The sequence below is a fragment of the Sinocyclocheilus grahami genome, unplaced genomic scaffold (genome assembly GCF_001515645.1).
Source record: "Sinocyclocheilus grahami isolate Dianchi unplaced genomic scaffold, SAMN03320097.WGS_v1.1 scaffold232.1, whole genome shotgun sequence".
Lineage (NCBI taxonomy): Eukaryota > Metazoa > Chordata > Actinopteri > Cypriniformes > Cyprinidae > Sinocyclocheilus > Sinocyclocheilus grahami.
This window is the reverse complement of record NW_015505411.1, coordinates 1,172,868-1,189,136: the sequence shown is the minus strand read 5'-3', so window position 1 is coordinate 1,189,136 and position 16,269 is coordinate 1,172,868. Positions and strand designations below refer to the sequence as shown.

At 35.0% G+C, this 16,269-nt stretch overlaps 1 protein-coding gene across 2 annotated transcripts in view; it reads left to right on the top strand.

The window, feature by feature from the left end:
* Positions 1 to 14,436, top strand: part of LOC107597461 (mitogen-activated protein kinase kinase kinase 7-like) — a 29,334-nt gene extending 14,898 nt beyond the window's left edge. For both annotated transcript variants that reach the window (XM_016288531.1, XM_016288532.1), the window contains 5 exons: positions 5,768 to 5,835; positions 7,145 to 7,208; positions 7,764 to 7,825; positions 8,407 to 8,522; positions 12,394 to 14,436. In XM_016288531.1, coding sequence (XP_016144017.1) covers positions 5,768 to 5,835; positions 7,145 to 7,208; positions 7,764 to 7,825; positions 8,407 to 8,522; positions 12,394 to 12,574 — 491 coding nt within the window. In that variant the 3' untranslated portion in view covers positions 12,575 to 14,436. The remainder of the gene's footprint in view (positions 1 to 5,767; positions 5,836 to 7,144; positions 7,209 to 7,763; positions 7,826 to 8,406; positions 8,523 to 12,393) is intronic.
* Positions 14,437 to 16,269: the final 1,833 nt, after the last annotated feature.

The window sequence follows — 16,269 nt, the reverse complement described above, 5'->3', positions numbered from 1 at the left end:
ACCTTTATTTATATAGCGCTTTTAACAATACAGATTGTGTCAAAGCAACTGAACAGCATTAATTAGGAAAATAGTGTGTCAATAATGCAAAATTATAATAGTAAACACTCAATTTTCAGTTAAAGGCAGTTCATCATTCAGTGATGTCATAATCCAGCTCAGTTCAGTTTAAATAGTGTCTGTGCAATCAAGTCAACGATATCACTGGAAATGAAGTGTCCCCAACTAAGCAAGCCAGAGGCGACAGCGGCAAGGAACCAAAACTCCATCAGTGGCAGAATGGAGAAGAAACCTTGGGAGAAACCAGGCTCAGTCGGGGGGCCAGTTCTCCTCTGGCCAGACGAAACCAGCAGTTCAATTCCAGGCCCAGCATGAAATGGGACAGTGTTACAACAACAATCATCTGTTCTGGTTTCACAATCTCTCTTCAGAATGTTTCACACAGACTCGTGTTACAGGTTGTTTTCTTTACAGTAACTGTAATTGAATAATTGTTCCACTCAATATAATGCATTACTCCAAAGGCACATTTTTATATATAATTAATATGATTTATGAACACTGAAAATTAATAAAACAAAATGAACACAATAACTCATACCTGCAAGCATGAAATGGGACAGTGTTACAACAACAATCATCTGTTCTGGTTTCACAATCTGCAAATACATCATTTAGTTAGTACATTGTCCCATTTTACTAATATTCAGGCGACTTACAATACCAAAGTAACAACTCAGTTTCTGTTTCTTCTCTTTAACACATATAACATGCTTTGAGTCATGAACTACATTACCCAAAATGCACCGCCGATTACTGGCGCGCATTTCACTTTGTGCAGCAAGGAATTAACTACTTGTGTCATCAAAATGTAATGAAATGAAACTCAGATTAACATTAATAAGCACCATCATACTCATGAGAATAAACACAGGACATAAACTGATATTTCAGATGTTGTACCGTTCATGAAAGTACGACACAATCGCAGGTTTAAAGCGATACAGTTTATGCAAGTATTAAACGTGTACAACCTCTAATTTTACACATAACAGGATCAACAACGGTATTACCAAAATATTTTGTTCTGATTTCATTGTAACTTCTATTTAATATGCTCTAGGAACATGTTTGAGTTGTTCATTAACAGAGACACATACCTCTCTTCAGAATGTTTCACACAGACTGAAGAGTGCAGCACCAGGGGAATATACCATTGATCTAAGAGAGGGTTATACCACATCAGCAACACAAAAGAACATGACACATTCTTCTAAACAAACACATGCAGTACAAGAAAGTAGTGTGATTATAATGTTCGATAAACACCACGATTAAATGCGGTGTAATAAATCCATTCCATTCCGCAATCATTTTATATATACTCCCAACCCCTCCCTCATAATGAAACGATGGGTCATCCCTTACCCAGTCTTTCTGCACTTGGTTTTTCTTAACCAAAGTAACAAACAAAGTTTGATGAATTATAACAATTTCACACCATTACACTTATCCAGAGTGAGCAAAAGGGCTGGCAGAATCACTCTGGATCCCTCACATCCAGCACACTCCCTCTTTGAACTGTTGCCATCTGGTCAACGCTACAGAGCACTAAGCACCAGAATGGCCAGACACAGGAACAGTTTCTTCCCTCAGGCAATCCATCTCATGAACACTTAACAATAACTGTGGAACACACACTATTTATACACTCATACACTTATTTATCTAGCACTCATACTCAGTCTACACCTCAAATTTGCACATAATATACAGTACCTGTACATACAAAAACTGTCTGTTGTAATATACCTGCACATACAATTGTCGATTTATATATTTTTATTCCTTATTTACTTGTTCCATTTTATTTATATTTTATTTTCTGTGTTTTTTGTTCTGTCATTGTTACACTGTGGATGCTTCTGTCACGAAAACAAATTCCTCGTATGTGTAAACATACCTGGCAATAAAGCTCTTTCTGATTCTGATTCTGATGGTTATTAGCAGAGAACACAGTGCAGGACTTGAATTTCGGCCCGGGATTGTGGCTATTAATTGCAATTGTACTCATTCCCACAGGTTCCGCACTAATAACACGATGACAGATGACGGAATGTATCATTTGCATGTGCTTTTGAGTCTTGAAAACTCGCTCGCGCTCATTTTCTGTGTGCCCACAGATCGCGATAAGGAGAGTGACGGCTTTTAATAATTATTTAAGGGAGTTTGCCAATGTGATATTGATTCAATACAACAGTTCAGTAAACAAGTACTGCCTGATTTTGCTCTATTTCTTTAACGAAAATAGTTCCAAATATAGTAACCACTCAGCCACATCGCATCTCTAAAAGCACAGCTGAGTTTCATTCATTCAATGAAAGTGCGTTTTTTAACGAATCTAGTGAGTCAGTGATTCATGATTACCCATTCATAAAGACAGTCACTTGCTTCATTCCTGAATGAATCAGCCGTTCGAACGAATCAGTTGAATGAATGATTCAGTGATAAAATCAGTGACTTGTTGCCACCTGCTGGTGGATTTAGTTTCATTTTTAGTGTATAATTTCAGTTATTTAAATCATTTAATATATCTGTATTCAAAATTTTATATTTAAAACATAAATCTCCACATAAATATATGAATTTAATTGCACTCATGCCACCTCGGAGCCTCATTAAACGTCTGAAAATGTACCTGTGCCACCTCTGTACAAAATAATTTTTTTATTAATACTAATTTCATATGATTGGTAACCTATTTGTTTTATTCTACGTCTTATATTGTTTTAAATATAAATTTTAAAAAGCTTATAAACATAAATTTTTGAATTTGACATAGATGAAAAAGATGCCATTACAAAGGTAAAAAGAAAATACCCCTGTAAGTCACTTTGAGTCAAATGTCACCTCGTATTAGGAAGGCTAATTTTTTATCAGAATTTTTTATTATTGATCAGAAGGTGCTCCTAAATTTTTTATATTAGAAGGACAAGCGCTCCTAATTACAAGAAGAAGAAAAAATGCTTTTAAACTGGGTGTGTGACAGGTATGGCTGTGGAATTGGGTTTGGCTGAGGAAAAAGTTTCAGTCAAAAGAAAAAAAATAGTTTTTTTCCGGCTACCCCATCTCCACCCCCAATCATTAATGCCGTTTCGTTCTGTCTTTGACAGAACATATAGGACCATTTTTGAAATGGTGCCATAAACAGGGGTTAAAGCAAAAAAAAAAGCTCCCAAAACTTACTGCAACATGGAGCTAAGGAGAAAATGTAGAATTTGAAAAATTGGGAAAACAGATTAGTGAAAAGCGTTTACAGTTTAAAAGCAAATAGAAAGTCCTATTTTTTTTATTTTTTTTATTTATTTTTTTTTTTGAAAAAAGATTTGCACATGTACAAGGTTTAAAATGCTCATGAAATATTTTCAAAAAATACTGATGTTTTAAGCAGCTGCATGTTTGAGCTGCATTCCTAGGTCAAAGATGAAAAAATGGGATTTACAATAAAAAGTAATTTACAAAATTATTTTGACTTGAGTTTATTTATTAATGGGCAACGTATCTTTTGAGTGAATGTGCAATTTTTTAATGTTAATAGGTTTTACCATGTTATTACAACATTTAACCACTTTTTATTAATTTAAAAATTGAGAAATTCAAATTTAAATCTTGTACAAGAACTACAGCAAAAATCAGTTTGATCAATATTTTAGAAATTTAATTTTATTTATCACCAGTACTTACTTCAATGGATTTCATTAAATTCCTTTGAACGCAACTGCTCAAAACGGTCTAAATTTATGAAACCTACGCATGCAAAACATTATTACTCTGAAATTTTAATGTAAATGTTAAGTGTAAGTGAAATGTTAAGTACTGTAAGGTCTTTCATGACACTACATATTCTGGGGTGTGAATTTGATAGGTGCTTGATATGAAATAAATGGTGCTTTAAAAAGTCCTTGAATCTAATGTTCATGAAAGAGTGGGAACCCTGTGTGTGTGTTCTTTCATCTTTCTCTCTCTCTCTCTCTCTCTCTCTCTCTCAGTGGTCGCACACTAGCTCGCCCTTGTCTTGCCTGCAGAAGGGATATCGCAAAATGGTCTGCTTTTTGTTCGTGCTTCCTCCATACACACACGTTCATTAATTCAGTGGATGTGGTTGTGATAAATCTCCTTCGTATTGAGGGTCATCGCTATTATTATCTTCATCATCCCTAATAAAGCTGAAGGAAATGGGACATTGATCTATTTTTTGTTCCCACTCCGCAATCCTTCAAAGCAGGAGTTGCATGATGAAGAAGTTATTAATTTGGTGTAACAATGAAAAAATCTGATTTGCATCAGAATTGTATCCCTCCTGCATGCACACTCTTAACCTGTCAATCATTTTTGTTATTCTTATAATCATTTTGACATGGAATTGACCTCATCCGTCATTATTAATAATAAAGGAGTTAAGGGCATATTCTTTATAGAGTATTAATTTTTTTTCTACCATTTTTGTTGTAACTTTTATGTTTAATTTTTTTATTGTGTTCTTGAATGGGCTGATATCATTGCTTAAGAGATTCCATCTATATTAAAGCAATATTACTGGTTAAATGCAAATTAGAGTCTATCAGCAGTGTCTGTGGCATACAGCTGATGACCACAGGCAATCGTTTTGACTCGTCTTTCAGGTTTTGAAATGTATTTAAAGTGATAAACTTTTTTTTCTTACTTAAAGCACTTTTTGAATTTAGGAGTAAAGAAATGATCTGTAAAATTGTTTACATCGTAGTTTTGAGGTAGAGCTACATTTCTAGGTGGTTGCCAACATAGTTGCTTTAGGTGGAGTTTTGCTTTACAAAGAGTTATGTCACATTCCTTCATTGTATCCTTGGAAGAATATAAAGTGAAAGCAACAGGGTTTACTTTTTTTAAGGTAGGCATGACTAGTTTAAAGGATGGATGCAACTTTGCATAGACCAGGTTAGTAAACGATTGTTACACTTGTCTTACACTAACTTGTAAGACAGTAGGTAAACAGTGAACGGATTCTGTTTTCTATTTTATTTACTTCATCGTTTCCTTACACTACAGAATTAATTAATTTTTTTAATCAATAACCTGCCACAGATGATGTATGTAGAGCTTTAACCTGGAATATTCCTCCTAATCATTTGCGTCATGTATTTTCTGTACATATAGTGAATCATATTTAGCAAGTCACAGTCTATCGTTAATGGTTGCATTTCATTTCTGCTGATACTGTTCTAGATGCTTTACCTGAATAAGTTTGCCTACAATGAGATTTGTGTGTGAGAGTATGTTTATTCGCTTTAGTAAACTTGTGTTATCTTCTAATAGTCATGATTGAGAGTACAGCTCCTGTCATCATTGCTGCTTCATGTTCCATAAATACAAACTCATTAAATTCCACAAAAAAAAAAAAAAAACAGTCATCACTCTATGATAGGAGCTGTCCAATCAATGCAGGCCAAGCTGCCCGTGTGATTTTGTTGGTGTGGTCTGCTGATTAGGGTGTAAGGTGTGTGTGTTTTTTGTTTTTTTTGCTGGGACAGCCTTGTGAGGGGTATGGTCACGTGAAGGCCACATTAGAGGAGATGCTGTCATGGTAGTGAGTTGGGAATTTAATCAGTGCAGCTGTCGGAGTATCACATCCCTCTTGCTCCAGCCCTGGGACGAGAGCTCATGCACTACCAATAAAACTTATCAGATTCCTCTTTTCTTTCCTTTCTCTCTCTTACTTCTCATTTTGCAGCAACTTGTGAGCCTCATAGACGCAGTTCAGTGCAGGATCTTCCTGCCATTGGTACGGAGTCCAGTCAGGTAGGATACTTCGATTTTCTTTCAGTGGTGCAATGTGTAAGGAACTGGGAAGAGTTTAAATGCGACAAACAATCTTCACTATAGCGTTTTTACAGTCATGTAACTAAACGCTGTTCCATATCTTCTCTCTCACATCTGAGTATGCACTGGGAGGACACAATAGTTTATCGAATAAAAAAATAAATTGTGGGTCTAGATTTTCCCCAGGGGGCTTTTGAACAGTCGCATCCTAATAACCCATCTAGCTCTGCTCCCTCACACTTGTCCTCAGCGCTCTTGGGAGTTCATCCAAAGTTTAGGCAGTTGACGGTTGAGTTTCATTCTCCTCGTTTGTTTGTTTGTTTTTCTTCCTTATTATTATTTTTTTTTTCCAAGTACTGCGGTTTCATATGCTTTTTTTTTTTAGATGGGTGAATTCCATTCAGATGTAAATATCACTATGTACTATACACTGTAGATAATACTTTTTAATGCTTTTAAAAATGTTTTAAGCTCAGCAAGGCTGTATTTATTTGATCAAAAATACAGTAATATTGTGAAATATTTTACAATTTAAAAATAACTTTTTTTTTTTAGATGGGTGAATTCCATTCAGATGTAAATATCACTATGTACTATACACTGTAGATAATACTTTTTAATGCTTTTAAAAATGTTTTAAGCTCAGCAAGGCTGTATTTATTTGATCAAAAATACAGTAATATTGTGAAATATTTTACAATTTAAAAATAACAGTTTAATATATTTTAAAATGTCATTTATTCCTGTGATGGCAAAGCTGAAATTTCAGCAGCCATTACTCTACTAATATTATTGTCAATGTTGAAAACAGTTGTGCCGCTTAATATTTTTTGTGGAAACTATGATGCTTTTTTCCAGGATGAATAGAAAGTTCAAAGGAACAACGTTATTATTTGAAATATAAATCATTTGTATCATTATAAAAGTCTTTATTGTCACTTTTGATAATTTTAATGCATTTTTGAATTTCAACTTGCATACTAATAAATATTAATAAAGATATAATTTCCTCTGAATATGTGAGAGCAGTTAAAATCCCAGGTAGGACCTTCAGTAATAGACTTCAGGTTTCAAAATGAATTGTAACGATGTTGCACACATGATTGTAAATAGCTGTATTGCTTCCATAAGGGGACCATCATATGCACACTTTTTTTAAAAGGGCCTTTTATAAAAGGATCCGTAGCATCTTCTCCCTGCAGTGCCCTTCAAGAGCCTTTGGAATCCCCAATATTTTGTCAATATCAAAAATAATTTTATAACTGATATATTGTTTGACCAATTACAGGATAGTAGGAACAACAGCAGAGCATCCAGTCCCAGTGTGAGGATGATTACACCAGACAAGACAGGTAGAGTCAAGAATTTTCTTCCAAACCATCAAACTTAACACATACACATCTACATTTTAAAAATGGATTGTATAAATGTTTAATAACCTGGGGTTATAGTTGATGTATTATTATGTGACAGCTTTGTGCACGTTTGAAATTACATCATTGCAGAATGTGACATTTTATAAAGAGATTTCTGAACACGTAACCTCGAAGTTCACGTCCTCAGTGTGTTTGCGTGTGTAAATCAGTATCAGTGACAGTAAACAGCTCAGACAGAGCGGCAGACGTTACGTAAGCGTCATCAATGATTTAAGATGCTTTTCTGTCTGACAGTCGCAGTCCTGGACTGAGATGAGACTGGGCTATTTATTGCTGAACTCTCACTCTCTGTTTCTGCCGATTACCAGAGTTTACTGTTAGCATTAAATAACAAACTAAAAAAACGCTTACTGCATTGCGTAGGAGGGCTACTTCAGATCCAAATATTATAAATAACCAGTGATACAGATGGAATAAATCAGATCTTCTGTCCTCAATTTATGGTTTTCTGATGTTTCCTCATTCTTGTAGACACCAATGGCTCAGATAACTCCATCCCCATGGCCTATTTGACCCTGGACCATCAGTTACAGGTACACACTTCTAGGTTGAGATATCAGAGAGAAAATTATAGATGTGAACGATATGATACAATACAGAATTTGGTATGATTTTGGCCACCAAAAATAGACTAAAATGTGAAACTATAAAATGCTACACATTTCTAAAAAATCATTTAGAAAAATTTAAAACTGCAGCATTTTCTGTTTAAGTTTTCAGCTCAGTCTGTCCAGAATTTTCATTTTATTTTCAGAGAAGAATTTTCATTTTGGTGCATCACTAATTGTGAAGTTTGACTGCACATGCATGGAAACTGTTTAGTCTATATCTGTGGTGTGGATGGTTTTGTTTCCAGGGTGATGTGGTATCCCTCCTCTCAGAAAAGTTTCCCAAGATGTTAAAACAGCCCTCTAATTGAATCAAGTCTGGGTTACAGTTTTAATGCTATTTATATGGTGTAATTCAGCTCTAAATACATGGCAGCTAATTGAGAGTGAGGCATTTTGATATTTTGGGGGTTCAGACCACGGCTGGTATAAATATAATTTTTGCATTTCAGATTAATTAGCCAAAAGCGGTGACGTTTGATGAATGAATCTGGGTTTATTTGCAGCCTCTAGCCCCATGTCCAAACTCCAAAGAATCAATGGCAGTGTTTGAGCAGCACTGTAAAATGGCACAGGAGTACCTGAAGGTGCAGACAGAGATCGCTCTTCTCATACAGAGGAAGTAAGTGAGGAATCTGAATCAAATCATATAATTAGTAAGTACAATATACATCTGGGTTCCCCAGGGTTATTATTTTTAAAACTGCAGTCCGTAACTTTTGGCGCTCTAGAGGTTAATAAACAGAACTGCATGCGTTTTGCGGAAGAACATTGTAGCCGGAGCTACTTCTCTCTGTTTATGTCCATGACGATTCACCCAGGTACTGGGCTACTCCGCAGCGGTACCTACCCGAACCAGTCTAAAATAGTCCGAATTTAAACACTTATCATAGGTGTACCGTAGTGATTCAAAACAAGATAAAAACACGGTTTGGAAAATGGATTCATGGTGTACTCGCTTATTATAAAAATTTAGTAAATTTTGAACACAAAAAGTTACATACTGCTGCTTTAACTAAAGCTATTAAAATTATATTTTATTAATTCAAATTATTTTTTTTATGAAAACCTTAAAATTAAAAAAAACTGAAAGAAGTTTGAGATGAAGCACTGATTGTAACGATGTTGCACACATGATTGTAAATAGCTGTATTGCTTCCATAAGGGGACCATCATATGCACACTTTTTTTAAAAGGGCCTTTTATAAAAGGATCCGTAGCATCTTCTCCCTGCAGTGCCCTTCAAGAGCCTTTGGAATCCCCAATATTTTGTCAATATCAAAAATAATTTTATAACTGATATATTGTTTGACCAATTACAGGATAGTAGGAACAACAGCAGAGCATCCAGTCCCAGTGTGAGGATGATTACACCAGACAAGACAGGTAGAGTCAAGAATTTTCTTCCAAACCATCAAACTTAACACATACACATCTACATTTTAAAAATGGATTGTATAAATGTTTAATAACCTGGGGTTATAGTTGATGTATTATTATGTGACTGCTTTGTGCACGTTTGAAATTACATCATTGCAGAATGTGACATTTTATAAAGAGATTTCTGAACACGTAACCTCGAAGTTCACGTCCTCAGTGTGTTTGCGTGTGTAAATCAGTATCAGTGACAGTAAACAGCTCAGACAGAGCGGCAGACGTTACGTAAGCGTCATCAATGATTTAAGATGCTTTTCTGTCTGACAGTCGCAGTCCTGGACTGAGATGAGACTGGGCTATTTATTGCTGAACTCTCACTCTCTGTTTCTGCCGATTACCAGAGTTTACTGTTAGCATTAAATAACAAACTAAAAAAACGCTTACTGCATTGCGTAGGAGGGCTACTTCAGATCCAAATATTATAAATAACCAGTGATACAGATGGAATAAATCAGATCTTCTGTCCTCAATTTATGGTTTTCTGATGTTTCCTCATTCTTGTAGACACCAATGGCTCAGATAACTCCATCCCCATGGCCTATTTGACCCTGGACCATCAGTTACAGGTACACACTTCTAGGTTGAGGTATCAGAGAGAAAATTATAGATGTGAACGATATGATACAATACAGAATTTGGTATGATTTTGGCCACCAAAAATAGACTAAAATGTGAAACTATAAAATGCTACACATTTCTAAAAAATCATTTAGAAAAATTTAAAACTGCAGCATTTTCTGTTTAAGTTTTCAGCTCAGTCTGTCCAGAATTTTCATTTTATTTTCAGAGAAGAATTTTCATTTTGGTGCATCACTAATTGTGAAGTTTGACTGCACATGCATGGAAACTGTTTAGTCTATATCTGTGGTGTGGATGGTTTTGTTTCCAGGGTGATGTGGTATCCCTCCTCTCAGAAAAGTTTCCCAAGATGTTAAAACAGCCCTCTAATTGAATCAAGTCTGGGTTACAGTTTTAATGCTATTTATATGGTGTAATTCAGCTCTAAATACATGGCAGCTAATTGAGAGTGAGGCATTTTGATATTTTGGGGGTTCAGACCACGGCTGGTATAAATATAATTTTTGCATTTCAGATTAATTAGCCAAAAGCGGTGACGTTTGATGAATGAATCTGGGTTTATTTGCAGCCTCTAGCCCCATGTCCAAACTCCAAAGAATCAATGGCAGTGTTTGAGCAGCACTGTAAAATGGCACAGGAGTACCTGAAGGTGCAGACAGAGATCGCTCTTCTCATACAGAGGAAGTAAGTGAGGAATCTGAATCAAATCATATAATTAGTAAGTACAATATACATCTGGGTTCCCCAGGGTTATTATTTTTAAAACTGCAGTCCGTAACTTTTGGCGCTCTAGAGGTTAATAAACAGAACTGCATGCGTTTTGCGGAAGAACATTGTAGCCGGAGCTACTTCTCTCTGTTTATGTCCATGACGATTCACCCAGGTACTGGGCTACTCCGCAGCGGTACCTACCCGAACCAGTCTAAAATAGTCCGAATTTAAACACTTATCATAGGTGTACCGTAGTGATTCAAAACAAGATAAAAACACGGTTTGGAAAATGGATTCATGGTGTACTCGCTTATTATAAAAATGTAGTAAATTTTGAACACAAAAAAAGTTACATACTGCTGCTTTAACTAAAGCTATTAAAATTATATTTTATTAATTCAAATTATTTTTTTTATGAAAACCTTAAAATTAAAAAAAACTGAAAGAAGTTTGAGATGAAGCACTGAAATTATTAACGGGAAATAAAAAGTAAAAATTAAATTAAACCTAAATAGTAGCATAAAAACTAATACAAATGAGTTGACAAAAGTAAAAATGAATTAAAAGTCAAATGTAAATTTAAAATATAAACTTTAATAGTATATAAATAATAGTAAAATACTACTGGAGTTTCCACAAAACCAATTAATTTATACTGTGAAACTAATTCTAATATTACAGCAAGACTATATGTAAAAGGTTACTCTATTATTTAAAAAAGTTATATTTTAGTTTGCGGTTTTCCATCACAATTGGGATACTTGTAAACTGTTGCCACACTTTATGAGTTTTGTGAGGGAAGGGCCTTTGAGCTCCTTTGTGACCGTTTATGATTACTACTAGTGATTTTCAAGTTGAAGTTGTGTTTAACACATACCAGTGACTGTAAATTGTGTATTTTAGGATTGGGAGTGGCAGGTGTTGAGTTTTACAATTTGGACAGGGTTGTTGGGCTATTTATGATTGGCCTTTGGGCTGGGTTTGTTACACAGACCTGGCAACCCTGTCCAATAGTGTGTTTTGGGCCATGTTAGAATTTATAGACTATTATACATAAAATTTATTTTTTATATATATATATATATATATATATATATATATATATATATATATATATATATAACCTATTAAATATTTAAATTATTTATATTCTTTTTGTAGAAAATATTTTCAAATGTTTATCAAATTGATTGTAATTTTTTGTTTTAAATATGGTGAAATTAATGACTTTATGTTCTCAATTGTATAATGCTGTTTTGCTCCTCCTGAAAATAAATCGTTCCAAACCTTCCTTTCTTCTGCAGAACACAAAATAATATATTTTGAAGAATGTTGGTAACCAAAAAGTTTTTGTTCCCATTGATTTCATATTCATATTTTTTGACCATACTGTGGAGTTCAGTGGGAACTGAAAAGGTTTAATTAAAGGGTTGATACAACTAGCCTAAAACAATTGAATAAAGAAACTCATCTTTGGCCTTGAAGCATTGCAAGTATCTAACAGGCGTATGTATCAATTGTTCAAGTAGACATTCAAAATTACATACAAAGCTATCATATAAAATTAAGCTGTTGTATTATATTACACAGAGTACAACAAAACAACAGTCTAGAGTTGTGGTCATTGAAATGCAATATAATATGTCCATAACAGTTGTTCAAACTCTTATTAGTTACTAATAAACGATGTGTGTACTACAGATACTAAAACAACAATACCAGAATAAACTATATACCAGAGTCTTCTCTAATGTATATCTCTACAGGAAAGAGCTGATAGATGAGCTGGACCAGGACGAGAAAGATCAGCAGAACGCGTGTCGCCTCGCTCAGGAGCACAAGAAGCTCCTAGAGGAGAACAAGAGTCTGTCTACCTACTACCAGCAGTGCAAGAAGCAACTGGAGCTGATCCGAGCACAGCAGCAAAAGAGACAGGGCACCTCATGAACCCCTTTCATTATGAAACCGAGCTAGACTGACTCCATAATCACAGTCCCCTCCCCGATCCAAACATTGGGGTGGTTTATCTATAGTTTGGCCCAGAAACCCCTTAATTCTGCCTGTTAAAGCACCCATGAAACCTGTGAAGATGGTAACCGAATGAAATGTGCTTCACAGTTCAAGTGACCATGGGTCATTTCCACCAGTGCAAACCGTTCCAAGACCCTGCACTCAACTGCACAAGCATGCTGCGTTCCAGATGTCCGTGAATCCCGCAGGATATGCAAGAGCAGGGCCACAATTAAAGCCAGGTGGGTGTGAAACACAGACTGTTGGCCACTGATAAACACGCGCAGTTCTTCAGAGATCTACAAGTTTAAACAAGCCAGCAAATGCATTTTATTTTCAAAAGAGGAAACCTGCATTTTACGCCAGGGCTTTTAAGTATAGAGATGTTTAAAAGAAGGATGTAAAATAAGGTCTTTTGGAATGTCACTTGTTTTTCCCCTTCCTCAGACATCCCAGAATTCTCTGTAAGGTTTGCCTGATTCCCCTCGATTAGGTGTTGGTCCTTGAGAATGTGAAAGCAAAGTTACATACAAAAGCTAATTTTATCATTTTCAATTTAGATTTTTATTTTGTTGCATTCACTTTGCATGTACTTTTCATTTTAACCCCTTTTTATGCAAAAAAGTGCTATAGACGTTTCCTTTTTTTGATTTGTCTGCCCTAAAAAGTGTTAGAATGCAATGTTTGAAATCGGGGGATGTATCTTACATATGCCTTGCATGTCGACCTTGTGTTTATGGAAAAACAAAGGACGATCTGTGTGTATGTGCGGCCTCACAAGGAAATGCTGTTTGTAATCCGCTTCCCTTAACATCCCATTTGAAAACCATCGCTCTAAAAGAACAAAACAAATGGACTTGAGTGGATGTGATTGTGAGTACAAACATTTTAATCACGACTTCAGTATTCTTGTGTTTCTTTGCTTTATCTAACTATGTATGGTAATTTATCCATGGTTTTCAGAGATCCGCTTCATAGATTTTGTTGCAAGTGTGGGAAAGACGCTCTTTCTCCGAGCTTGATTTATGTATTTTTAGTTCACATGATGCCTTGGAGTTGAATCGCTTGCATTTTACTTGACTTGTTTTGTTGCTTTTACCGCAACGAGACCGCTCACATTATGCGCTTAATGCAATTAAGAGTTTAGAAACGTGAGTGAGAGTTTTAAAAGGCCTGCGAATGCAACATGAATGAAATCAAGAGCGGTCAGATTGTTGTCTGGTCTGAATGATCTTGTCAATATGCTGCAGAAATCATGAAATCACGATAAGGGCAGTCTAGCCACTCCGGTTCATTTTAGTTCCGTTCCTTGTTCTTACCACTAGTTTTACATCCCTGTACTTAATTTAAGAGAAATCAGAGCCGTATTGTTATATTAGGTTATGAATTCCTTTTAGATGTCACACTTTTACTTTGTTGCCCCAATACAAACTCGTTTTTGCACAATCCCACCATGACTGGTTCCCACAGAATGCTCACTATAACCGGGAAAATCTTGAGCAGGGTAAAGACACATTTGGATGTTAAAGATCTTCAAGTGAGTTCTCTGCAAATCTTTTTGTTTAACAGTGAAGTGGTGTATTTTATTTTAGTTTTTTTCTTAGAGTTCAATGTTCATAATTAGTTTCTGTACTATGTGCTGTAAATAAGATGTCTGATTTCTTAAGCTGTTGGGAACGGGAATACACAGGGGAAGGTCGCATCTTGAAATAAATCGAACAGGTAAACATGCCTCGGGGACTGACTGTGTGCTGTTTCTGTCACGTCAACATTTTTATAAACAGGATGTTGTTCACAAACTCTCTCGCTCTTTATTTCTATGCAGACATTAATTTGTATTTATAATAAAATTGTACGTGTAAATACAAATACATATATAATGTAACCAAAAATCATTCACAGTTAGCAGATGTATACAATGTATAAAATGTATTTTTTTATCTTATTTGATAATATAAAGAAATAAGCTTGGTGTTCTGCAGTGACTGAATATGCTGTTTGGTGTTTAAATTGTGTAATTATGTATAGATCTTGCTCTAGAAGTATTTAGTATTATAAGCCAACATATATTGAAGCAAGGTGAAGATGAAGGATTATAGTGTTGATATAAATGAATACTGTGTACATTATAAATACAGAATCACACTTTTAGAATACATCTTTCATGAGAGTAGTCATGTTAAGAATGGCAGGATAACGCCTGTAATTATACAAAGTCTAAATGAAAGATACATTTATCATTGAAAAATATTTTCTCTATTATAGATCTGTCTTTTTTGACTTGAGTGGATGTGATTGTGAGTACAAACATTTTAATCACGACTTCAGTATTCTTGTGTTTCTTTGCTTTATCTAACTATGTATGGTAATTTATCCATGGTTTTCAGAGATCCGCTTCATAGATTTTGTTGCAAGTGTGGGAAAGACGCTCTTTCTCCGAGCTTGATTTATGTATTTTTAGTTCACATGATGCCTTGGAGTTGAATCGCTTGCATTTTACTTGACTTGTTTTGTTGCTTTTACCGCAACGAGACCGCTCACATTATGCGCTTAATGCAATTAAGAGTTTAGAAACGTGAGTGAGAGTTTTAAAAGGCCTGCGAATGCAACATGAATGAAATCAAGAGCGGTCAGATTGTTGTCTGGTCTGAATGATCTTGTCAATATGCTGCAGAAATCATGAAATCACGATAAGGGCAGTCTAGCCACTCCGGTTCATTTTAGTTCCGTTCCTTGTTCTTACCACTAGTTTTACATCCCTGTACTTAATTTAAGAGAAATCAGAGCCGTATTGTTATATTAGGTTATGAATTCCTTTTAGATGTCACACTTTTACTTTGTTGCCCCAATACAAACTCGTTTTTGCACAATCCCACCATGACTGGTTCCCACAGAATGCTCACTATAACCGGGAAAATCTTGAGCAGGGTAAAGACACATTTGGATGTTAAAGATCTTCAAGTGAGTTCTCTGCAAATCTTTTTGTTTAACAGTGAAGTGGTGTATTTTATTTTAGTTTTTTTCTTAGAGTTCAATGTTCATAATTAGTTTCTGTACTATGTGCTGTAAATAAGATGTCTGATTTCTTAAGCTGTTGGGAACGGGAATACACAGGGGAAGGTCGCATCTTGAAATAAATCGAACAGGTAAACATGCCTCGGGGACTGACTGTGTGCTGTTTCTGTCACGTCAACATTTTTATAAACAGGATGTTGTTCACAAACTCTCTCGCTCTTTATTTCTATGCAGACATTAATTTGTATTTATAATAAAATTGTACGTGTAAATACAAATACATATATAATGTAACCAAAAATCATTCACAGTTAGCAGATGTATACAATGTATAAAATGTATTTTTTTATCTTATTTGATAATATAAAGAAATAAGCTTGGTGTTCTGCAGTGACTGAATATGCTGTTTGGTGTTTAAATTGTGTAATTATGTATAGATCTTGCTCTAGAAGTATTTAGTATTATAAGCCAACATATATTGAAGCAAGGTGAAGATGAAGGATTATAGTGTTGATATAAATGAATACTGTGTACATTATAAATACAGAATCACACTTTTAGAATACATCTTTCATGAGAGTAGTCATGTTAAGAATGGCAGGATAACGCCTGTAATT